Genomic DNA, 26677 nt, shown 5'->3' on the forward strand with positions numbered 1-26677 from the left:
GATATCCCTCTTGTGGTGTGGGGGCTGTGCTTTGGCAAAGTGCGTAGGGTTGTATCCTTCCTGTTTCGCCCTGTCCGGGGGTATCATCAGATGGGGCCACAGTGTCTCCTGACCCCTCCTGTCTCAGCCTCCAGTTTTTATGCTGCAGTAGTTTATGTGTCGGGTAGCTAGGGTCAGTATGTTATATCTGGAGTACTTCTCCTCAACTAGACTCCGTAACATCATCCTTTTCAATAGAAAGTGCAAACATAAAGGCATAACATTAAATTATTAACAGTCAGGTCATAACAATAGAAAAAGCATTACATTTTCTTTTTTTACTTCAGTTGTCATCTTCCTTTTTTAATTTCAATTTAATTATTTAAGAACAAATATAGATTTTAATTAACCGAGGGCAAGTTAACAGTCCCTTGCTTACAGAGTAAGCCTGTCCGGTGGCTTGCACAGCCGACCCACCCGTGAGTAAGTATTGGCTCTGACAGGGGTAGGATTAGGGGCACGAGCTGGAGAGCTTGGTGGGGTAGAAGCCTCACCTTCAGTTGGCCCATGTCTCAGTTCTGCACCCCTTACCCTTAGGCCTGGACTGTGATCCAGCTCATCTAGGTGAGTGTATGGCGTGTTCTGGTTTGTCTGCTCTGCTACGCGCAGATCCACCCGATTGCGACGATAGAGGGAGCCACCAACATCCACCAGGTAAGAACGTGGTGCAACTCTCTGCAGGCATGTGCCCAGCCTCCAAAGTCCTGTGTGGTCTCCCGGCAGCGGTTTCATCCTTATCGTTTCACCCACCTCCAGCTCTGGTAGGTCCCGAGCAGTCCGGTCGTAGAAGCACTGCGAGCTGCTTTCTGTGACGCAGTTTGTCCGTGACGCCAACCATGACGCAGGGCTCAAGTAGCTTGTTAGTCTTCAGACGTCTGGACAGAAGGCGTTGTGCTGGGCTGCTGTCCATGTTTTCAATGGGTGTGTTCCTCCACTGTAAGATCGCTTTCCATGGGTCGTTGCTGTCGCGCAAGGCCCTGCTTAACAGGTTTTTTGCAATCTTGACAGCTGCTTCTGCCTTGCCATTTGCTTTTGGGTGTCTTGGAGAAGAGGTCACGTGGTCAAACTCCCATTCTGAGACGATACGCTTGAACTGTGCAGTGAATTGTGGGCCATTGTCCGTGATTACCTTGTCAGGCTGACCTTGCCTTGCAAACTGCGCCTTGCAGTGCTTTATGACCGTCTCTGCAGACAAGTCAGGGAGCAGTTCAATTTCCCAAAAGTCAGAGTAGTGATCAACGATGAGAAGATAGTCCTTTTGTCTGTGGCTGAATAAGTCCATGCTGACGATTTGCCAGGCCCTTGTGGGCAGTTTGTGTGACATCATGGTTTCCTTTTGCTGTTCATGAGCGTACTCGTTGCATGTGGTACAGTTGCTGACAAAGTCTTTAATTTCTGCTTGCATGTTTGGCCAGTATAATGTTTCACGAGCCTGGCGGTAGCATGCATCACCTTCAACGTGACTGGAGTGTATGCGGGTAAGCATCTCTGGACGTAGTGATTTGGGAATAATGACCTTCTGACCTCTGAACAAGATGCCATTTTGCACGCTGATCTCATCTCGAAAGTTCCAGTATTCTCTCACTGTGAAAGGTGTCTCCTCTTTCAGGTATGGCCAACCTGCGAGAGCCATGGACTTCAGTGACTGTAGGCGTTCGTCCTTGTCAGTGTGTTGCCTTATCTGGGCTAGGCGGTGATCTGTGACGTTTAAGTAGTCTGCCTGATTGATCTGTTGAACATCTTGTTGTTCCTGCTGTAGCGAACAGATGGCCTGCCGCTGATAGACAGTGCCTCTGCCTGTACATTGTGTTGTTGCCCTGCTCAGTGTGTCGCTGATGTACATCTCTAGTCCTGGCTTGTAAATGACCTTCAGGCTGTAGTTTTGCAGAGTCAGGAGCATACTTTAAAGCCTCTTGGGCGCGTTGAGGTGAGGTTTACTGAATATGGTAATGAGTGGTTTGTGGTCAGGTTCAGCGATGACCAGGTCTCGCCCATATAAGTAGTGATGGAATCGCTGGCAGGAGAAGACGATGCTGAGGCACTCTTTCTCAATTTGTGCATAGTTTTGTTCGGTGGGGGTGAGCGCTCTCGAGGCAAAAGCAACGGGCTGGCCTTCCTGCATAAGGCAGCATCCAAGTCCCCTTTGGCTGGAGTCGCTCTGGATTGTGACAGGCTTCATGACGTTGTAGTAGCGCAACACTGGCATGGATGAAGCCAGAGATTTCATCTCCTGCACTGCGGCCTCGAGCTTGGGTAGCCAGTGCCATGGTGTGTCTTTGTCCAGCAACCGGCGCAGAGGCTCACAGACTGCTGATAGGTGTGGCATGAACTTTGCAAGATAGTTTACAAAGCCGATGAGACGCTGTACTCCTTTTGCATCAGACGGGTTTGGCATGTCGAGGATCGCTCTGACCTTGTCTGGGTCCGGCTTCAGGCCTTTTGCTGAGAGAATGTGGCCATGGAAGTGGACGTCTTTCACCTTGAACTGCAGCTTCTTCAGGCCAAGGCGAAGCTTAACTGATCGGCAGCGCTCCATCAGTGCCAGGAGCTTCACATCGTGGTCACGTACTGCTTCTTCGTCTGTGTCACCACAGCCTACGATCAGGACATCATCTGCGATGGGTTCAATGCCCTTGAGCCCAGCCAGTAACTCATGCTGCTTACGTTGGTATATCTCAGGCGCCACCGAAACACCAAACGGGAGCTTGAGCCAGCGTTTCCGACCCCAGGGGGTCCAGAAGGTAGTCATGAGGCTGCTTTCTTCATCCAGCTTGCATTGAAGGAATGCATCTCGGGCATCCACCAAGGTGAAAATCCTGGCCTTGGGAAGCTTATAGAGGACATCCTCTAGTGTCGGCATGATGGAGTGGGATCGTTTCAGTGCTTGGTTCAGATGCTTTGGGTCGATGCAGACCCTCAGCTTCTCTGTTTTTTTCACTATGACCATATTGCTGATCCAGTCAGTTGGTTCAGTCACAGATGTCATGTGGCCATCGGCCTCATACTTGTCCAGCTGGGCCTTCACAGCCACTTTCATTGCAATGGGCACATTGCGAGGAGCACACTGGACTGGAGTGATGCTCTCATCCACTTCAAAGTGTACCTCCCCAGGCACAGATTCAACGGGCATGTTGAATACATCGTCATATCTGCTAAGTAGTTGTTCTTTGGACAGGGGTCCATGCTGGACATGATCCACAATGTGCAGGTCATTTGGTACAGTGAACAGGCGCATGTAGAGCCTGAGAGGAGAGGATGTTGACTGGTTTTTACAATCTCAAACTCCAGCTTGTGTTTGCGTCCCCGAATAACACATTCGGTCTCAAAGGTGCCCATAGAGCTCATTAGCTCTCCTGAGTAGAGCTTTAGTCTAGTATCGCTGGGCAATAGATGTGTGTCAGGTGCCAGATTGATTTTGTCTTTGTAGCTCATTACGTTGCATGTAGCACCAGAATCCAGTTGACATTGTTGTTGCTTGTTGTGTAATCGTAGTGTCACAAACCATTTCTTCCCTCTTGAGTGTACAGCCCCAATGGATTCATGCATGTAAATGTCACTTTCACTTTTCAGCTCTGAACATTGAATGACATCATCAACACAGTGAATCTTGCCCTCACTCACCCTTCTTTTGCTTTTGAGACACACTTTTGCAAAATGATTATTAGTTCCACAAGCTCTGCATGGTTTTCCGTAGACAGGGCAGTGCTCTTTGCCACGTGTGTGTGTATTCCCACAGTATTTACATGCTACGGGGCTCTCTGTGTTCACCGTTCGTGGTGAATTGCTCTGCCTCGATTGGTTTAGTCTGAATGTCTGCCTAGCAACAGCGTGAATGATATCAACGTCGGAGCATGGGGTTTCGATTTCCATTGCTCTCATTCTCATGTCAGTGACTTCAGCAGTGCGGCACATTTCAATGGCAGTTACTAATGTTAAGTCTCTCTCTCTCAGTAGACGTCGGCGTGTATCCTCACTTGCAATTCCCAGCACTATTTTGTCACGAATCAATTCATCTTTCAATCCCCCGTATTCACAAGTGGCGGATTTCTCTCTCAAACGGGTTACAAAGTTGTGTACTGACTCACCCTCTTCCTGTTTACAGCTTCCGAAAACGAACCGCTCATAAATTACGTTTCTGGCGGGTTTGAAGTAATTCTCCAATGCATCCAATATAGCCTTTGCATCACACTGTTGACGTGCTGTGAGGGTGAGATTGTGCCGGTAGATATGCCAGCATTCGCTGCCCATTAAACTCCTCAGAGTTTCCGCTTGTACCTCATTGGGTTTCTCATGTATACTGGTCGCCAGCGCATAGTCCTCGAATTCATCCCTGAAGTTGTCCCAATTAGTATTCCAGTCCCCTGTGAGAACCATGGAATTTGGTGTCGGAATGTTCGCTGCCATAGCAATGGAATATGAGATTTCTTTGCCTTCAGTCATCGACGTAGGTAGTGATGCTAGCTAGGCAGCTAACAACGAGTTGATCAGTGTTGTGAGTAGGAAACGGTGTGTGTTCGCATATGGAACGTAACTGCGCCTATACTGTACTTAGCTACAAAAATAACAAACGTGTGTTTTCAGAGCCACTTCTGACACCATGTTTCAGTATGATATGTTAGATAAAGGAATAACGACAGACACCAATGTCAGGTTCAATAGCCTTGTTTGTGCATTGTACGAAAGGCTACAACTGGAGTCCGGGGAACAGTCCGGCTAGTCAATTACCTATCAACTAGACTCTGTAACAACATGCTGTTTTCAACTCTCTAGAGACAGCAGGAGTGGTAGAGATACTCTTAATGATCGGCTATGAAAAGCCAACTGACATTTACTCCTGAGGTGCTGACTTGCTGCACCCTCGACAACTACTGTGATTATTATTATTTGACCATGCTGGTCATTTATGAACATTTGAACATCTTGGCAATGTTCTGTTATAATCTCCACCCGGCACAGCCAGACAAGGACTGGCCACCCCTCATAGCCTGGTTCCTCTCTAGGTTTCTTCCTAGGTTCTGGCCTTTCTAGAGTTTTGCCTAGCCACAGTGTTTCTTTGAGATATCAGCTGATGTAAGAAGGATTTATAAATACTTTTGATTTGATACCACCAAATGAGCTCAAGCCTGGTTCCTCTCTAGGTTTCTTTCTAGGTTGGGGCCTGTCTAGGGAGTATTTCCTAGCCACTGTTCTTCTACACCTGCATTGCTTGCTGTTTGGGATTTTAGGCTGGTTTTCTGTACAGCACTTTGAGATATCAGCTGATGTATGAAGCCATATAAATACATTTGATTTGACTTGAAGATCAATAATTCCAAGCACCACCCTTTTGAATCTTCCAGTCTGTTATTCAAACTCAATCAGCATGACAGAGTGATGTCCAGACGTGTCCTCGTCAACACTCAAACCTGTGTTAATGAGAGAATCACTGACATGATGTCAGCTCGTCCTTTGGAGGCAGGGCTGAAATGAAGTGGAAATGTTTTTGGGGGTTTCAGTTCATTTGCATGGCAAATAGGTACTTTGCAATTAATTTCAATTCATCTGATCACTTTTCATAACATTCTGGAGTATATATAAATTGCCATCATACAAACTGAGGCAGCAGACTTGGTGAAAATGTATATTTGTGTCATTCTCAAAATCTTTGGCCACGACTGTACAGTGGTTCTCTTAGGGCTAGGTGATCTGCTAGCAACTTCCGGTGAAACTGGAGGGCGCGCAATTCAAATAATCATAAAAATTATGGATATTAAACATGTATGTACATACAAGTGTCTATTATCGGTTGAAAGCTTATTCTTGTTAATCTAACTGCGCTGTTCGATTTACAGTAGCCATTACATCGAAAGCATGCCATGCGGCGCCCCACATTAACCAGTTATGCATTAGGGGGCGCTATTAATTTTGGATGAAAAACGTTCCCGTTTTAAACAAGATATTTTGTCAAGAAAAGATGCTTGACTATGCATATAATTCACAGCTTTGGAAATAAAACACTCTGCCATTTCCAAAACTGCAAAGATATTGTCTGTGAGTGCCACAGAACTGATGTTACAGGCGAAACCCAGATAAAAATCCAATCAGGAAGTGCCGCATTTTTTGAAACCGCCTCATGCCAATGACTCCTTATATGGCTGTGAATAAGCTACGAATGAGCTTACGGTTTCCACGCATTCCCCAAGGTGTCTACGGCATTGTGGCGTCTTTTTAGGCATTTCCATTGAAGAATGGCCGTAAGGGACCATATATAGCTTGTGGTCACATGGTGTCTACCGCAGAAAATCTCGCGTAAAATACTGAGGTAGCCATTTTTCCAATCGCTTCTTATGAGAAACCAATTTCCTCAAAGGATATATTATCGAATATATATGTTAAAAACACCGTAAGGATGGATCCTAAACAACGTTTGCCGTGTTTCTGTCGATATTATGGAGCAAATTTGGAAAAAAGTTTGGCGTTATAGTTGCAGCATTTTCTGGTCGATTTCTCAGCCAAGTAGGATGAAGAAACGGGAGCTATTTCGCCTACAAAAATAATATTTTTGGAAAAAAGAAACATTTGCTATCTAACTGGGAGTCTCCTGAGTGAAAGCATCCGAAGTTCTTCATAGGCAAATTATTTAATTTGGTTGCTTTTCTTATTTTCGTGAAAATGTTGCCTGCTGCCAGCAGAGCCTAGCATAGCATTATGCCATGATAAACTTACACAAATGCTTGTCTAGCGTTGGCTGTAACGCATATTTTGAAAATCTGAGATGACAGTGTTGTTAACAAAAGGCTAAGCTTGTGTTTGAATATATTTATTTCATTTAATTTGCAATTTTCATGAATAGGAAAAGTTTCTAGGGGTATTTATGTCCGCTGCGTTATGCTAATGCATTAAGGCTATGATTACAATACCGGATCCGGGCTTGCTCGTCGCAAGTGGTTAAAATATTTTTCCACCAGCGCAGGTTTCATAAATTCACAAATAGCGAATAAATATTTGCTTACTTTTTGACAATCTTCCTCTGATTTGTCATCCAAAGGGTACCAGCTATAAGATGTAGTGTCATTTTGTTAGATAAAATCCTTCTTTATATCCCAAAAAGTCAGTTTAGTTGGCACCATCGATTTGAGTAATCCATTTGTTCAAGATTCAGAGAAAGGAAACATTGTTAAAACAAGTCAAAATGTGTTTCTATTGACTCCTCAGATACACTAAAATGTAATCAAACTATAATATTTCTTACGGAAAGAAGTATGTTCAATAGGAAACCATTATTAGCAGGTGCGTCTTGTCTTCATTGCGAGCCCAAACACGATTTTCCAAGAGTGTGTCCCAGTACTAAAACTCATATTTATTACTCATTTTTGAAGAAACAAGGCTGAAACCTTGAACATAGACTGCTGACACCCCGTGGAAGCCATAGGAATTGCATAGATTTGCTAGATTTCATTATTTCCCTGTACTTATTTCCCTGTATTTCTTTAGATTGTATCCTACCATATCTACTGTATTATAGTCTCCTACATTATTTTAACATTTCTACAAACGTGAAAGTGTTTTCCTTCCAATGGTACCAATTATATGCATATCCTGGAAACAGGGCATGAGCGACAGGCAGTTTACTTTGGGCACGTCAGCCAGGCTGATATTGAGGAAAGAAGACCCTAGCCCTAACAAGTTCCCATACTGCAGCACACCTTGCGGGCTGCCACATAATTCTATGGCATGTTATTTAATTGTCAGCCATTGTTACCATTAATGCTAGTTAGTGCTAGTTTGACCACCAGAGGGCATCTTTGAAGAACATTCGATCGCCTTCAATATTGGCTGTACTAGAGAACTCTTTTTTGTAAGAGCATAGTATATGGGATTTTAAGAAATGTAGCTTAGTTAATTTGATTACTATTATCGTGTTTCTATTCCAAGAAAATGAACAAATTAAACCCTCAGGGTTTCCGTGAGGATGGATTTGAAAATATGGTGCTGCACAATGTGACGGTAGGGAGTAGGCTACAGTACTAAGAGCATAACATTTCCACACCCTAATGGTAGTCTAACAAATACCCAAATGGAGATTCAGTTTTGTTATCATTCAAATCCTATTGCTTCTAACTTTTTAAATCAATAAGACCTACACCACTTTTAACAGCACATTACTCAAAACTAGTGAGACTCATGCCGCCTACGGTAGGCCTACCGTACATTGTTTTTTAAATCAATGACGTGACACACAGCCTATAATTAGATTTAGAGGATTGGAGGATTCTATATTAATATCTAAGGGCATTTTTCGTTAGGGAAAATCTGATCTGTGAGAATATCTAAGGGGCTTTTATATCATTCCAAAATAATTAATAATAATAACAATAATACTTGTTTTAAAAATAATGATATATTGGAGATTATTTCGTTTTCAAATAACCTAAAGTCAGTGAGAAAAAGGCTATTCTTGAACATGGGGTGCGACATTCTTACTAATTTGTAACTAAAGCCAGTTTGTTATTTAGAATTACATATTAATGTTTTTAGAGGGAGAGAAAAGCCCACCGTTGACTCATGGGTCTCCCATTCGCGGACAGCACAGGTATCGAACCAGCATCTGTAGCAACGCCGTGTGCACTGTGATGCAGTGTCTTAGACTGCTGCGGCATTTGGGAGGCCCCATCCACAAAGTTTTTAATGCTGATCAATTTCCTTGCACAAAGTATCTATTGTCCTCCTAATAGCCCATAATGGCACTGTACAACGTGACCGGTCGGGAGTATGCTACAGTACTACAGTAAGAGCAAAATAATCCTTACATTTCCACACCCTAATTGTAGTCTAAGTTTCTCTTAGAATAAAAACCTTAGTAAGTCATTTTTGTAAGTTTTAGTAAGTAATACTGACGGGTGTGCGAGTGCAGGTCAGAGGAATAGCAATTCTTACACTATTGTTCAAAATTCAATCATCTTCTTCATCCACATCATTCAGATATTTGAAATTCAATTTTGAAGTCATACAAATTATCAGTTTATATTTGGTTTATGTTGCCCATTCATTGTCAGTTAGAGATACAGTAGTGCATAATCAGTGCTCTAACTCCCCCTTGTGCTGGTCTGGGGCAATGAAGTAGTGACGCAGGGTACCGTACTAAACCACAAATTACCTCTAAGTCCCGCAGCATAATCACAACACTTTTAGTTGAGCAACCACTGTACCATGGCTAAGGGTTGTATCCAGGCACTCTACATTGTGTCACGCATAACAACATCCCTTAGCCGTGGTATATTGGCCATATACCATACATTTACATTTACATTTAAGTAATTTAGCAGACGCTCTTATCCAGAGCGACTTACAAATTGGTGCATTCACCTTATGACATCCAGTGGAACAGTCACTTTACAATAGTGCATCTAAATCTTAAAGGGGGGGGGTGAGAGGGATTACTTATCCTATCCTAGGTATTCCTTAAAGAGGTGGGGTTTCAGGTGTCTCCGGAAGGTGGTGATTGACTCCGCTGTCCTGGCGTCGTGAGGGAGTTTGTTCCACCATTGGGGGGCCAGAGCAGCCACACCCCCTCTGGCCTTATTGCTTAAATATAGCATAATTGCATCCGTCAAACAGGTAAGTCTACCCCTTATTTCTTAAATAGGGCTCCAACAAAGCCCTCTTGTTGTTAGTAAATTAACTTTCAATACAGGGCACTGTCCATATTGATTTTTAGAAATAGGCAGAGATCCACACAGGAGTGGTGGCTGCATCTCAACTAGTCTGATCTTTTTTCTTATACAGTATTTCTAATATAAGTTGTTACAGTTATTTGTGATATACCTAATTTAGCTAAGTTGAATTAAATTGATTAAATGTCTTGGTCCATTAGTCATGCTAAGCATAGATCTTTTAAGGTAAGATAATTAGGTAATTAGGTGGGTGCTTCATTTTTTCCAATTTGATGTTGTCTTGGTAAATTACATCATTAGTCATACTATCCCGTGTTTTACTGTTTACATTTTTTAAATCTTGTTATATGCTAATGCTTTTTCTAACCTGATACAAACTTGTCTTTGTCGGACTTAGTCATAAGACTGGGCGTAATAAGATAGTATTTACATGTAGACATTCAGAAGACATTAATTATCAGATAATACATTGAAATATGACACATGATGTGTAAGTGTCACGTGAACACAATGTCTACATGACGTGTACATGTCATGTGTCAAGTACATGATGTGAACATGTCAGCAGTTTGACGCCTAAGAAAAAATGTGTCTCCATTGACAATCCATGTTATTATATGTCGGTATCTTAGCTGCTTACTAAGATGTTAGGTAACTTGGTGATCAGTATCAGTATCTCCCATAGGCTCTTTCTTGGCCCAAATTAATCTCCATATGTGTGTCTGACTGTATATGTGATTGACTGGCTGACTGACTGATGTGTGTGTGATTGGGTGACTCACCTCGCTGATACTGACATTGTAGCCCACTTGTCTCTCAATGACGGGTGTGTTATCATTGACGTCCAGGATGTTGATGATTAGAGGGAGGTCTCTGTAGCGGGGAGGCACACCGCTGTCCATAGCACGCACCTGTCATAACACACACACATCAGTCAGTCAGTCAGTCAGTCAGTCAGTCAGTCAGTCAGTCAGTCAGTCAGTCAGTCAGTCAGTCAGTCAATCACAGACAGACAGACAGACAGACAGACAGACAGACAGACAGACAGACAGACAGACAGACAGACAGACAGACAGACAGACAGACAGACAGACAGACAGACAGACAGACAGACAGACAGACAGACAGACAGACAGACAGACAGACAGACAGACAGACAGACAGACAGACAGACAGACAGACAGACAGACAGACACGTGCATAAGACGCAACCATAGTTTTAGATTTATTCCTACCACTAAGCTGATGTTCATTGATTATTGATTTCCATTACCATAAGTATCTATCTATTTTTCCTGTTACTGGTAACTATTACTTCTGTTTAGATGCATTCGGAAAGTATTCAGATCCCTTAACGTTTCTCAACATTTTGTTACGTTACAACCTTATTCTAAAAATGATTCAGTTGTTTTTTTTCCTTTATCAATCTACACACAATACCCCATAATGACAAAGCAAAAACAGGTTTATAAAAATAAAAATAGAAATGTCACATTTACCTTTACTCAGGACTCTGTTCAAGCACCGTTAGCAGCGATTACAGCCTAGAGTCTTCTTGGGTTTGACACTACAGGCTTGGCACACCTCAAGCTCTGTCAGGTTGGATGGGGAGCGTCGTGTAAGCTATTTTCAGGTCTCTCCAGAGATGTTCAATCGGTTTCAAGTCCAGGCTCTGGCTGGGCCACTCAAGGACAGTCAGAGACTTGTCCCAAAGCCATGCCTGTGTTGCCTCGGCCCAGTCTGAGGTCCCGAGCACTCTGGAGCAAGTTTTCATCAATGATCTCTCTGTACCTTGCTCCATTCATCCTTCCATCGATCCTGACTAGTCTCCCAGTCCCTGCCGCTGAAAAACATCCCCACAGCACGATGCTGCCACCACCATGCTTTACCGTAGAGATTGTGCCAGGTTTCCTACAGATGTGACACTTGGCATTCAGGCCAAGTAGTTCTATCTTGGTTTCGTCAGACCAGAGAATCTTGTTTCTCATTGTCTGAGTGTCTTTAGGTGCCTTTTGGTAAACTCCAAGTGGGCTTTTATGTTCCTTTTACTGAGGAGTGGCTTCCATCTGGCCACTCTACCATAAAGGCCTGTTTGGTGGAGTGCTGCAGAGATGGTTGTCCTTCTGGAAGGTTCTCCCATCTCCACAGAGGAACTCTAGAGCTCTGTCAGAGTGACCATTGGGTTCTTGGTCACCTCCCTGATTAAGACCCTTCTCCCCGATTGCTCAGTTTGGCCGGGCAGCCAACTCTAGGAAGAGTCTTGGTGGTTCCAAACTTCTTCCATTTAAGAATGATGGAGGCCACTGTGTTCCACTGTGTTCTTCTTCAATGCTGCAGAAATGTTTTGTTAAATTTCCCCAGATCTGTACCTCGACACAATCCTGTCTCGGAGATCTACAGACAATTCCTTCAATCTCATGGCTTGGTTTTTGCTCTGACATGCACTGTCAACCGCGGGACCTTATATAGACAGGTGTGTGCCTTTCCAAATCATGTCCAATCTATTGAATATACCACATGTTGAATCAAATCAAGTTGTAGAAACATCTCAAGGATGATCAACGGAAACAGGATGCACCTGAGCTCAATGTCGTGTCTCATAGCAAAGGGTCTGAATACTTATGTAAATGAGGTATTTCTGTTTTTAATACATTTGCAAAAAATTCTAATAAACTTTTTGCTTTTTCATTATGGGGTATTGTGTAACGCAACTGTGGAAAAAGTCAAAGGGGTCTGAATACTTTCTGAATGCACTGTATGTATTACCATTGGCATATTACCATAAGTATTTATATATTCCTGCTACCAGTCACCTATCACCCCTACACTGACACTCTTGCACGCACTCACACTAACACCCACACACTTTCACTTACACTCAACCCACACACACACCACTTATACTTCTGTCATACTGTTTAATATATATTATTATTATTATTATTAATCCTGCTACTCCTGAATTTTATCCTGACCCTGTATATACTGTGGCTTCCTATCTTGTTAAAGTTGTTTTAACCCATTTACTATTTGAGATTGATTACTGCACTGTTGGGTAGGGCTTGCAAGTTATGCATTTCTCCATAATTGTGCATTTGACAAATAAAACTTGAACTTGAACTATTAGGTTTTGATTGGCCAATGCATGTTAAATTGACCTTTTCCTCTCAATAGTCCATATTCCCGAACAAAATGTGGCACATCAGCTGAGACCTCTATACCCTAAATGGTCATCAGATGGTGCTGTGATCAGTTCGCTAGTGTTTTTTTTTGCAAAAGGTGCGTTGAAAAATGTGCACTATCCCATAGGCAATGACACTTGAATCACAGAGAAAGATGAATTACGACCACTTGCATTTCAATATTCAAGAAAGGTGTAGTTGATGTAATTAAAACCAATATTTTATCGGCTATCTTTCCCATTCAAAAATGAAGGAAAACCAACTAATTACAAGGGGAAAGGCAATTGCTAATAAGGAGAAAGATAAACATGATTAGGATTATAGATCTTACAGTCTAAGTCAAAGTGAGAATGCAGCATTCCTTGATTGGTTATATATCTGATCTATGTTCAGGGCTGTGACTTCGTTCTCCTGTCTTGACTACTTGACACCATTAGCAACCAGTAGGAAGCAGCACAAGATGTTAGTTAACTACATAGTGATAAAATCCTGACAATATTGACTCTCAATATATTTAGTTAAATTCTCAGCGATTTTCAAAATTTAATTCAAGGCCAGAACGCTTTAATTTTATGTTTCTGTTAGCTTTAGTTGTAGATAGGTCTCTAGCTAGCACCTAGGTTCCAGAGTTAAACGTCCTTTCCCAGCGACCAACAACTAGGTAGAATAGCCATAGCTACCTTTCCAACCGGTGATGGCCACAGAGGAATGCCTCTGCGATCAGGAGTGCGCACAGAGGCAGGGACTGCTAGCAGAAATTGTGAGGCCCACCCCAGCATTGGCCCCCCCACAAGGACAGAGGGATTCTTTCCACCTTCTTCAACGTGCCAAATAAGAACTGTAGTAGGTAGCCCAGACCAGAGGGAGTGGGAGGACAGATGTCCATCCGGTTAGTTATTTAATTGAACTCATTACTTTTTTCACAAACTCATTTGCTGCTTCTAAGTTAGCTAACTTTAGCTAGAACCAGTCTAGCTAACTAGTGTGCAACTAGAATGGCAGCAGCCAGCTAACTAGCCACAGTTGCTAACTAGACTTGTTCAACCTAGGTAGCTGACTTATATCACCAGCTCAAGTTAATGTTACATTAATTAATTTCCATACGAATAGAAAGCTACATTGTGAAAAAGGTCATGAAACAATATAGCCAGCTACCAAACAAACATTCCCATACTGATGTAACGTTACTCAAATACCAGTCTGAAAAACCCATGGCGTTGTATATAGAGGCATGTTCATTCAATTTTTGTGCGGAGGATGTAGTCTACCTGGAAGGAATGTCACTTTTTATTTTTACCCATATAATCCTACCCATTCATTTTAGCAATCCCCCAGCCCCAGATATTACAACTGGAAATGGCAATGATGGTACAGCTGGGTAACATGCTATTAATGGTGCTTGACAGATATTAGTTTTGTTATTTGTGGACAATTACACCTTGCTGCCTACAGGCTGTGCCTGGAGTGGGCCCTGGGAAGGGAACCAAGTAGTGCTGCCGGTGTGTGTTGTCAGCTCCACCAGGAGGAAATTCCTCTCTCCTGATTGGCACTACGAGGGGTTCCTGGAGGTTGAGGTGTCGCAAGGTATAATATATTAAATGTTTCATTTAAAACATTAAAACTGCACATCCTTGTCATTATTCAATGCATTACTTCATTCGGGGGTTGTCTACATCACTTGCAGTTGAACAGGTTTAGAGGAGGGTTAATATATCAGAGGCCACAAAAGTTAAATGCATGCTTTATTCAGATACATGGTTGTCTCCAACTGCAGAGTTGTGCAGTGAACTACAGGTAGCCACTATTCATGGAGGGCAGATTAACCGTGAGGTAACCCTAATCCTACTTTGAAGAACAGGGGTACCTACAGGGAAGAAAATACAAACAGAGAGAAGAGTCAGGTGGCAATAAATTCTTTACACTGCACTAATTCCATGAATTGCATGAGGGAAAAAGGTCAGCTGATCTCACCTGTCATATGCAAAGCGTCGGTCCTTGTGATGGTCCCCAAACGAGTCACAGAGCCGCAGCGACACACTGACGTCAACCACCACATCCCTGTTTCTCTACAAAACCTGACCGGAGAAAGAGAGACACCTATCACATGCATGTACACTACCATTCAAAAGTTTGGAGTCACTTAGAAATGTCCTTGTTTTTAAAAGAAAAAGCACATTTGTTCATTTAAATAACATGAAATTGATCAGAAATACAGTGTAGACAATGTTAATGTAGTAAACGACTGTTGTAGCTGGAAACGGAGGATTTTTAAAGGAATATCTATGTACATAGATGTACAGAGGCCCATTATCAGCAACCATCACTCCTGTGTTCCGATGTCGTTAGCTAATCCAAGTTTATAATTTTAAAAGGCTAATTGATCATTATAAAACCCTTTTCCAATTATGTTAGCACAGCTGAAAACTGTTGTTCTGATTAAAGAATCAATAAAACTGGCCTTTAGACGAGTTGAGTATCTGGAGCAAAATGGCTAGAAACAAATACCTTTCTTCTGAAACTCGTCAGTCTATTCTTGTTCTGAGAAATGAAGGCTATTCCATGCGAGAAATTGCCAAGAAATTGAAGATCTTATACAACGCTGTGCATTACTCCCTTCACAGAACAGCGCAAACTGGCGCTGGGAAGCCCCGGTGCACAACTGAGCAAGAGGACAAGTACATTAGTGTGTCTAGTTTGAGAAACAGACACCTCACATGTCCTCAACTGGCAGTTTCATTAAATAGTACCCGCAAAACACCAGTCCCAATGTCAACAGTGAGGAGAGCCCACACTTTTGAACGGCAGTGTACATTACCAACTTTAATAACTGAACGGTGTGAAATTAACACATGAACACCAGCCTTATGTGCTAAGCCCAAGGTAAACATTGGTTTGTCACACTTTTTCCCCAGCCCTATTGCAACAGTGCAGTAATCACTATCAAAATAAAACTAATAAAAAGGGTTTAAAAAATGAAACAAATTGCATTCTAAACTGAAGACAGTGATAGGTGACTATTGGAGTTAGATGTGTTAGCAGGGGCAGGGGCAAAAGTGTGTCACCAACCAGGCACTGAGGACTAGAGTTGACGAGCTAGGTCAAAGCAATAACTTTCAGGACCTACAGTAGGGACCTACGCTGACAGGTAAAACTATTGGTAACATCAGTTGCAGGAGGACTGTAATGCTAATTTACAAGCCTGTAGTTGTTAATGGTACACAGATGACATCAGCAAAACAGCTTTTAATGCACCTGGATAGACAGGCATAGTTGAAATATACACATGTTGATTCTTATGATTGTAGTTCTGGCTTACCATGCTGAGCCTGCCACATCCAGTGCAAATTCATGGCCTCCTGCAGCCCCCGGCTCTTCTCTGAAAGCACCATCTCCTGAAATACCAAATAAAACAGGGAGTCAGACATGGTAGGTTACACATAAACCCTGTTTCTTTCCAAGACTCATTTTGAGGAGTATTTAGTCTAGTTGCATCTAATCCCCTTTATTCTTTATTTTAGAATATTCATACATAAAAATAAAGTATATTCAACAATTGGATCCTGGTCTGATAATCAAAATTATTGAGGTCTACTATCTGAGCAATTTATGTGCTCAGACTGTTGATAGCAAGTGCAGAGACTTTTACCCATCTACATTCAATATGAACAATACAACACAAACCTGTGTCTTCACCGTCCTTTGGTGGCTCAGCCTCCAGCCTCCACTGGAGATATAAAACCCATTAGGACCACAGGTAGGCAACAGAGGTTAAAGGCAGGGTTGCATGATAATGTTGCGAAGAGCAGTTGCTGGTCATTTCATAAAGATATAGCTACATACATAAACAACAGATGACAACCTAAATAGGCTATTGTATGTGTATTTAATCAAAGTATGGGCCCATGGTGGATCAGGGCAAAGATGAATACACCACTACAGCTGGGAATAAATTAAACTTCAGTGTGTTGTTTTAGAAACCTTTAAACAACTGCGAGTCACAAACAGAAACAGCATGTCAAACTTAAGTATGGCATTGACCTCTAATTCAAAGCTCCCTAAAACCTATCCACTGCGCTTTCGAGTGTGGACTTCTCAGAGTTCACACTCGTTGCTAACGTATACAGTGCCTTCAGAAAGTATTCGTATCCCTTTACTTATTCCACATTTTTTTGTGTTACAGCCTGAATTCAAAATAGATTACATAAAAACCATTCACACCCCTTTTCTGTGACACTCCAAATTGAGCTCAGGTGCATCCAAATTCCTTTTATCATACTTGAGACATAGCTACAACTTGACTGGAGTCCACCTGTGGCCAATTAAATTGTTTGGACATGATTCAGAAAGAAACACAACTGTTTTTATAAGGTCCCACAGTTGATAGTTGCATGTCAGAGGTGTTATGATGGAAAAGATGGTGGAAGCTGGTGTAGAATCAAGGAGAATTGGAATGTTGTCCAAAAGAATAGAAAAAGTAGCATACAGTGAAAAGAATGTCCCTTCTTATCTTGTAGGAGTATGTTTTGTTATTGAGGTGCAGCTGATAAGTTTTAAGTTAGGTTTCCCTATTCATTTGATATATCTAAACTGGTAGAGGGCGTGATCGGTTTGGTGAAGGTTGTGAGGATCACGAGAGGCGGGCTTGTTTAGATGTTTTGTTCTTCTGAGGATCGGAAGGAATCTTCTGTTTTGTCTTTTCAGAACAGGGCACCCCTCAAGGGGGTAATATCGGTCATTTCCTGGGATGTTGCAGAGATTAAAAATATTCCTAGAGTGATTGATGTTCGTTGGATGAATCGTGTGGCAAATGAAGAAAAATTGAGAGTCTCGGTTCTTTTGTTTTTTTGATCTGGAATCTCTCCCTACTCAAGTGCAGTTGGGATTAATAAACTACAGAGTCAGGGCATTTGACCCAAGATCAATGCAGTGTGATCATTGTAAAGCTTTTGGACATGTTTCAAGTGTTTGCAGAAGGGAGAAGCCGAGATGTTGTGGAAAACATTATGTTGTGTTTTAAAAGTGATGAAAATGTGACAAGTTGCAATTGTGATGTGAACCATGAAGCCAAGTCTTTGTAATGCCCAACAAGGGTGAAAGGTGGCAAAAGTCAGGTCTGTCTAGAGCAGGTGCTGTTAAAAGGGTTGTGTTTGAATGGTACTCCTGAAGAGTCCATGGTGGTGGATAGGCCTTCACTGAAGGCTGCAGGGGTTGCCGTTCAACAGCAGGACCCAGATATGGTAAAGGTAAATAAGGTAGATTTTGTGGCCTTTATAGCTATGGTGATTAATGGCACTGCCAAGGTGGAGAAGAAGTTCAGACAGATGTCATTGTGGATGCGGCGTAAAGGTTCTTGGGACTGAAATACTTTTTGGCGGAGGAGTTGCATGGAGTATTATCACAAGCCATATCACCCTCTCAGGTCATAGAGCCTGAGAAGGGAGATATAGAGATTTGAAGGTAGGAACAACTGGGGGTTTTGATTTTGTCAATGTGATTTAACTTCTTGCATATAGGGGGCGCTATTTTAATTTTTGGATGAAAAACATTCCCGTTTTAAACAAACACGAAAAGATGCTCGACTATGCATATAATTGATAGCTTTGGAAAGAAAACCCTCTGGCGTTTCCAAAACTGCAAAGACATTGTCTGTGAGTGCCACATAACTGATGTTACAGGCGAAACCCAGATAGAAATCCAATCAGGAAGTGCCGCATTTTTTGAAACCGGCTCATGCCAATGACTACTTATATGGCTGTGAATGGGCCACAAATGAGCTTAGGCTTTCTGTCGCTTCACCAAGATGTCGACAGCATTGTGACGTATTCGTAGGCATATCATTGGAAGATTGACCATAAGAGACTACATCTACCAGGTGGTCGCTTGGTGTCCTCCGTTGCAATTATTGCGTAATCTCCAGTTGCAGTATTTTACCGTTTGCTTCTGATGAGAAACCAACTGTCACGACTGATATATTATCGAATAGATATGTGAAAAACACCTTGAGGATTGATTCTAAGCAACGTTTGCCATGGTTCTGTCGATATCATGGAGCTAATTTGGAAAAAAGTTTGGCGTTGTAGTGACTGCATTTTCCGGTCTTTTTCTTAGCCAAATGTGATGAACCAAAACGGAGCTATTTCGCCAACACAACTAATCTTTTTGGGGAAAAAAATGAACATTTGCTATCTAATTGAGAGTCTCGTCATTGAAATCATCCGAAGTTCTTCAAAGATTCTTCAAAAGATTTGATTTGAATGCTTTTCTTGTTGCCTGCTGAATGCTAGGCTTAATGCTATGCTAGGCTATCAATACTCTTACACAAATGCTTGTGTAGCTTTGGTTGAAAAGCATATTTTGAAAATCTGAGATGACAGTGTTGTTAACAAAAGGCTAAGCTTGTGTTTCAATATATTTATTTCATTTCATTTGCGATTTTCATGAATAGAAAAAGTTGCGTTATGCTAATGCATTATAGTTTTTATTTTTCTGTCAATTTCTCAGCCAAGCAGGATGAACAAACGTGACGTTTTTCGCCTACAAAAATATTATTTATGGAAAAAAGGAACATTTGCTATCTAACTGGGAGTCTCCTGAGTGAAAGCATCTGGAGTTCTTCAAAGGTAAATTATTTAATTTGGTTGCTTTCCTTATTTTTGTGAAAATGTTGCCTGCTGCCAGCACAGCCTAGCATAGCATTATGTCATGCTAAACTTACACAAATGCTTGTCTAGCGTTGGCTGTAACGCATATTTTGAAAATCTGAGATGAAAGTGTTGTTAACAAAAGGCTTAGCTTGTGTTTGAATATATTTATTTCATTTCATTTGCGATTTTCATGAATAGGAAATGTTGCGTTATGGTAATGCACTTGAGGCTATGATTACGCTCCCGGATACGGGATTGCTCATCGCTAGAGGTTAATATTGTTTTATTTGGGGGAAATTAAGTTAGTTTTCCCAATCACGTATGGGTTTTCTTTACCTTGTTTTTTTTAAAGACTTTGAAGAGCTTGAGAAAGTCTGCAAGGAAGAATGAGAGAATCCAGATGTGCACAGCTGATATAGACATACCCAAGTCGACTCAAAGCTGTAGTCGCCACCAAAGATCTTTCTACAAAGTATTGACTCAGGCTTGTGAATACTTATGTAAATTAGATGTGTTTAATTTTCAATAACTTTGCAAACATTTCTAAAAACATGGTTTCACTTTGTCATTATGGAGTATTGTGTCTAGATGGGTCATTTAAAATTTTTTAATCCATTTTGAATTCAGGCTATAACACAACAAAATGTGGAAAAAGTCTAAGGCTATGAATACTTTCTGAAGGTACAGTATATACCGGATGACGAAACAGTCCCTTTAGGCTACAAGTCAGAATGTAGAATATTTTCATGAGAACATATTCTACCTGTTGTCCACTGAGTTTCATCCTTATGCCGTTATAAATTAGATATAAAATATCCACATGAAAGTATTATTAAAACAATTTTAAAACGTCTCTCTCTGTAGTAAACGACAGGGAAGCGAACCGATGTCTCTGGCCTACACCATATGCATCGCACCAATAGGGTTAACCCACTTGTTGGGAATTGTAATTTGGCTCATATATAAGGATAACTACAATGCTTTCTTTTGGATATTTTTTTATAAAATGTCCTAATTTCCTGACAAAGTGGACAACTGGCAGAGTAAGTTCAAATGGCAGCTTATTCAGCATTCTGGTTATGCAAGGCACATTTTAAGAAAATTGCCATGGATATAATGGCAGATATATATATATATATATATATATATATATATGCGGTGACAGCGTAGCCTAGTGGTTAGGGCGGTGGACTAGTAACTGAAAGGTTACAAGTTCAAATCCCTAAGCTGACAAGGTACAAAATCTGTTGTTCAGCCCCTGAACAAGGCAGTTAACCCAGTGTTCATAGGCTGCCATTGAAAATAATAATTTGTTCTTAACTGACTTGCCTAGTTAAATAAAGGTAAAAAATAAAGCTGACCTAATCTCACCAAGCTAGCTTGTTATTATTAGATCAGAAGACCATAACATTACTTACTGCACCTGCAATTTCTTGTTTACACCTGTATCAAGTAGGTAGTGCACTAGGGAAGAAAATAGCTCATTTTTGCTTATAAAAAGAGAACAGCTAGTTACCATTTTATCCCACGTCTGGCTTGGGCACGACCTCTCCAGCTCTTTGATGTATAATACAGTACGGTATAATGTAATCAGAAAGGTCTGACTGGCTGGCTAGCTAGCTAACGTTAGCTACTCTTGACTCAAATCCACAAATTCACTGCCACTGTTGAGCATAATGTCTCTCCCATTTAGGTAGCTAACTCGGCAACTAGCTAACTTGGTAGCTAAAACTTTGCAGCTAGCTAGCACATTAAGTTAGACAACAACATTAAAGTTACCTTTTTTTAAACTCCTGACATCTTCTTCGGGGGAAATCTTTATCCAAGCCAATTTTTGGAAATTGAGGTGCACCTCTGTAGCTAGGTTTCTTGTCGTGGTGGGGGTTTAAGTTTGAGCCACAGGATGAATCATCTAACGTAAACTCACTCACTTTTGTACATCGCCTTGGTCCGTACAATTGACCTTATTTTAGCACCCCCAAAACATAATACTTCCAGATCAACTGTAATTTCAATACCATTGTAAAGCACAATTTCTCCCCTTTACAACAGAATTCACGCTGAGACCTTCACGTGCCCGTTTCTGCATGATTCAAGAAGGCAATGAGCTCCTTCGGGTCTTTTAAAAAATTGCGGGTGGGGAAGCGAAACTACTGCGTGATGGTGAGAAGGAGAGGAGATGTATGGAAAAACTACTTTTTTCACTCGATCTGTCCAACTTATCACCTTATTGCCTCTAAAATGTCAATAAAACACTATAAAGAGTTTATAGTGTCATTACATACCTATTTGAAGGTTTGTGTCGAATTGAGTTTAGGGTGGCGCTAAAGTGATCTTCAGAAGTAAACACTGTCTTTTGATAGTCTCGATCGCTTACAGTGATGACGCAAAAAATGACTTGGTATCCCTCCTTACCCCATCAATGTCCATTTCTTGTGTTTAAACGATGAGAGAAGTACCTCACCTGGTGGAGAGAGATTGTAAGACAGAAATATTTGCTTTATGCGTGCTGTACGTTATGGCATGACATGTCACGATGTAACGGAAGGTCTGTTTTTCAACTTTTCTCAAATACGATAGAGCCATTACCATGTCGATCAACACTTGAATAGAAACGTAGTTCACACCCAAGATTTTGAAGTCAACACAGTCGCTACAGTCTCATTACTTTTCTTTGTAGCCTCATTTGAATGTCACTGTTGCGCACATTTGTACGGAATGGGGTGAGTTTATGTTAGCTACTTTGAGGTAACATTATCGTTTGGTTCTTCAGGTATGTAATTTTTTATTCAAAATTGAACTATAGAAAGACAATGTATAATGAGCTGTGTCGGATTACAAATAACGAGCACACATTGAATCACAGCAATGCCAATAATTATGTGAAAGCGGATATCACATTCAAGCTATGGTGCTTAAATTCTCCGTCAGCGTTTCCATGTTGTGATGTGCCTCTTCAATTCGAGAGATTAGTTTTTTAACAACAGTCAGTGGTAGGAGGAGATTATATGTCAATCATAAGCTTTTGTAAGATTTTGTTTACTGTTATCAAAGCAACCAATGATGGAACTGTATGTGGCTTTGTCCCAAGACCGTCATTTCCTGTTCAACACAAAATATATATTTTTAGAATGTGGAAGTTAATGCTGTAGTAAATTACTTTTTTGGGAAAAATTACTGCAATAACTGATGTTGGCTCCAGACTGTCCCTTGGATTGCAGCACATAGCCTACTCCCTCCATTGAGCAGTAGACTATATTGGTGACATACAGATTGTTACCGACAATCTAACAAGTAATTTTTCATGTAGGCTGATATCCTTCTCCAAGTAAAATCGAGTTGGGTGGAAACAATTGGCCACGTTAGATACTGCTGAAGGCATGTGATAGGCTACAGCTGCGGGAACCAACCATAGACATTGGGCGAGTTTGTTTTGCATGGCCCGGTGCCCCGGGTGGGTGGAGATTTTACTTATGGACCAATTGAATTGTCTAAAATCTACAAACTCCGCCTAACCAAGGCACCAGGCCATGCAAAGCGAACTTGTCCATTAAAATCAGGGAAGTAACTGACTTCGGCATTCACAACTATGTGAAGCGAGCCACAATAAGGATTAGCCACAATAGTGGAAAATGCATTTCGCCATCAAAATACAAGTCCCCAATTGAAAGTCATGCAAACGGAATAAACATTGCAATCATGCCATATTTGGACTAAATAATAAATAATAAATGCAACATATAAAGTGTTGGTCCCATATTTTTGGAGCTGAAAAAAAATATTTTATACTCACAAAAAGCTTATGTCTCTCAAATTGTGTGCACAAGCCTGTTTACATTCCTGTTAGTGAGCTTTTCTCCTTTGCCAAGATAAGCCATACACTTGACAGGTAAGCCATCTTCTGACGAGGAGGAGTAGAAAGGATCGGAGGACCAATGCGCAGCGTGGTAGGTGTTCATGCACTTGATTAAAACAATCGAACACTGAAACAAAACAATAAACGACACGTGAAATAACCAAACCGAAATAGTTTCGTGTGGAACAAACACTGACAGGGAAATTAAACACCCACAAAACACAAGTGGGAAAAGGCTACCTAAGTATGATTCTCAATCAGAGACAACTAACGACACCTGCATCTGAGTACCAGACCAGGCCAAACGCAAAACACAACATAGAAAACGGAACATAGACAACGTACCCAACTCACGCCCTGACCATACTAAAACAAAGACATAACAAAGGAACTAAGGTCAGAACATGACATGTGACATATGAAAAAGCTGATTAAAAAGCATGTCACAGGTGCACCCTATGCTGGGGGCAATAAAAGACCACTCTAAAATATCCAGATTTGTCACACAACACAATGCGACAGATGTCTCAAGTTTTGAAGGAGCGTGCAATTGACATGCTGACTGCAGGCATGTCCAGCAGAGCTATTGCCAGACAATTGAATGTTAATTTCTGTACCATAAGCCACCAATGTTGTTTTAGAAAATGTTGCAGTACGTCCAGCTGCCCTCACAACCGCAGACCGTGTGTAATTACGCCAACCCAGGACCTCCACATCCGGCTTCTTCATCCAGCTTCTTCACCTGCGGTATCGTCTGAGACCAGCCATCTGGACATCTGATGAAACTGTGGGTTTGCACAACCGAAGACGCTCTGCACAAGCTGTCAGAAACCCTCTCAGGAAAGCACATCTGTGTGCTTGTCGCCCTAACCAGGGTTTTGACCTGACTGCAATTTGGCGTCGTAACATACTTCAGTGGGCTAATTCTCACCTAAGATGGGCACTGGCGCGCTGGATAATTGAGCTCTTCACGGCTTAATCACGATTTCAACTGTACTGGGCAGATGACAGACAGAGTGTATGGTGTCATGTGGGCGAGCTGTTTGCTGATGACAACGTTGTGAACAGAGTGCCCCGTGGTAGTAGTGGTGGGGTTATGATATGGGCAGGCATAAGCTACAGACAACTAACACAACAGCATTTTATCGATGGCAATTTGAATGCACAGATATACCGTGATGAGAATCTGAGGCCCATTGGAGTGCCATTCACCAGCCGCCATCACCTCATGTTTCAGCATCAGCGGCTCCCCAAAGGAGGAAGGGGAGGACCATCCTCAGTGAATTTCATAAACACATTTAAATGGTAAAACATTAAAATTGTCCTTTTTAGACAAAACTATACTAAATATAACCACACCACTAAATAATTTATTAAAACACACTATTTTGCAAAGAAGGTAGCCTCAACAGCACTCTCTAGGGTTGCACCATGGTATAGCCGGAGGACAGCTAGCTTTTCTCCTCCTCTGGGTACATTGACTTCAATACAAAATTTAGGAGGCTCATGGTTCTTTCCATAGACATACACAGTAATTATAACAACTTCTGGAGGACATCCTCCAGCCTATCAGAGCTCTTGCAGCATAACAGATGCTTGGGTGTTGTCCACCCAATCAAAGGATCAGATAATTAATATAGTTCTGAAAGCATAAGTTACTGCTAGATCGCACTGCAGTGTAAAAAATGTGGTGAGTGGTTGACTCAAAGAGAGAGAAAGACAATAGTTGAACAATTTTGAAGAAATTAATTTCTTCCAAAAAGAAGGTGAAGCAAGAGAGAAATAGAGAAAGTGTCATTTTTTTCAGTTTTACTTAGCTAGCAAATGCAGCTAGCTAGTTTAGCCTCCTTAAACACCCTGCTAAAACAGTTGGATGCTATGTTAGCTAGCTGGCTATGACTTTCCAACAAAACACTGGAACTCTTCTCTTCATGTCAAGGTAAGCTTTTGGTATTATTTCCACCAGGGCCCGCCGGTGTAACTGCTTAATAACTGTACACTGTGACGTTACTGCATAATTTTAGTGGGTTTACTAATCAGTTCTATTAGCTATGCTGACTATGATGTTACTTTAGCCAATATGGTGACAACAATGTAGGCTGCGTCTAGCGGTTTGGCTTGGAAAGGTTTTTTCGCATGGTCACATATAGCTGATGTGTTGTGCATTGAAGTCCACAAGCGAAGGGAGGAGGAGAGCACATAGATGCGAGGAGGAATACAATGTTGCTACTATGAAAGTGAACTGGGTTTACATGTGATCAGGGGTGTATTTATTCTGCCGATTCTGTGTTCACCCTATATCAGCTAGATGCAGGCAAGAGTGTGCAAGGCGGTATTGTCTGTCCATGTGACACTTTCTGTCACTTCAAATTTGTCTCTCGACCTTTGTGCACCTAAGTTGTAAACTTTCATTTATAGGCTAGGGAAAGAGGGTTTATTTGAATATCATGCAGTACTCAAATATAGTAGTGTCATGTAGTAGCCTAAACCTATCGCTGTTACATTGAACTGGGTGAATGGAATATGAATGAGAGTCATCTAATATGCTGTAATATAAATAAGACCATGCTCATGAAAAAAATGGTCCTCATCTTAAACAGCACTGACCGCCACTATTCAGTATGATAAAGCACAGCCCCATGTCGCAAGGATCTGTACACAATTCCTGGAAGCTGAAAATATCCCAGTTCTTCCATGGCCTACATAATCACCAGACATGCCACCAATTGAGCACATTTGGGATGCTCTGGATCGATGAGTATAACAGCATGTTCCAATTCCCACAAATATCCTGCAACTTCGCACAGCCATTGAAGAGTAGTCGGAGAACATTCCACAGGCCACAATCAACAGCCTGATCAACTCTATGCGAAGGATAACTATTGTGCTGCATGAGGCAATTTGTGGTCACACCAGAAACTGACTGGTTTCCTGATCCACACCCCTAGTTGTTGTTTTTTTAGGGGGGAGGGGGCATCTGTGACCAAAATAATGTATTGACATTCATATTGCAATATATAGCCTTACCAGTGGATCTTGGGTCCATGAAATGGGATATCAGATTACCCAGTGACACCAACAGATTACAATTCTGAATAGTATATAGAAATATTAGCATCGTAGCTCTTATTGCGGGACTCTGAAACCACTGTGAAATGAGCCACGCAAAAACAGCTGTCTGCCCGAGCTCCCTGGCAAGGGAAACTCTGATGTCTTGGAATAGGCTAGTTGATACAATCAATGTTGCAAATTCTCGTACCAGGAAGAAATTAAATCTACTTTCACCTCTTGCTATAGGCCTAT

At 41.6% G+C, this 26677-nt stretch overlaps 1 protein-coding gene across 2 annotated transcripts in view; it reads right to left on the reverse strand.

Moving 5' to 3' along the window:
- LOC124048539 (cadherin-23-like) overlaps nucleotides 1-26677 on the reverse strand; it is a 548925-nt gene that overhangs the window by 110453 nt on the left and 411795 nt on the right. The window contains exons 36-39 of one of the 2 annotated variants that reach the window (XM_046369417.1): nucleotides 16556-16598; nucleotides 16191-16266; nucleotides 14846-14949; nucleotides 14600-14738 (exon numbers count right to left, since the gene is read on the reverse strand). In XM_046369417.1, coding sequence (XP_046225373.1) covers nucleotides 14680-14738; nucleotides 14846-14949; nucleotides 16191-16266; nucleotides 16556-16598 — 282 coding nt within the window. In that variant the 3' untranslated portion in view covers nucleotides 14600-14679. Of the gene's footprint in view, nucleotides 1-10474; nucleotides 10604-14599; nucleotides 14739-14845; nucleotides 14950-16190; nucleotides 16267-16555; nucleotides 16599-26677 lie in introns of those variants that run through there. The other variant, XM_046369416.1, reaches the window with a different exon arrangement.

Source organism: Oncorhynchus gorbuscha, linkage group LG11, assembly GCF_021184085.1.
Source record: "Oncorhynchus gorbuscha isolate QuinsamMale2020 ecotype Even-year linkage group LG11, OgorEven_v1.0, whole genome shotgun sequence".
NCBI lineage: Eukaryota > Metazoa > Chordata > Actinopteri > Salmoniformes > Salmonidae > Oncorhynchus > Oncorhynchus gorbuscha.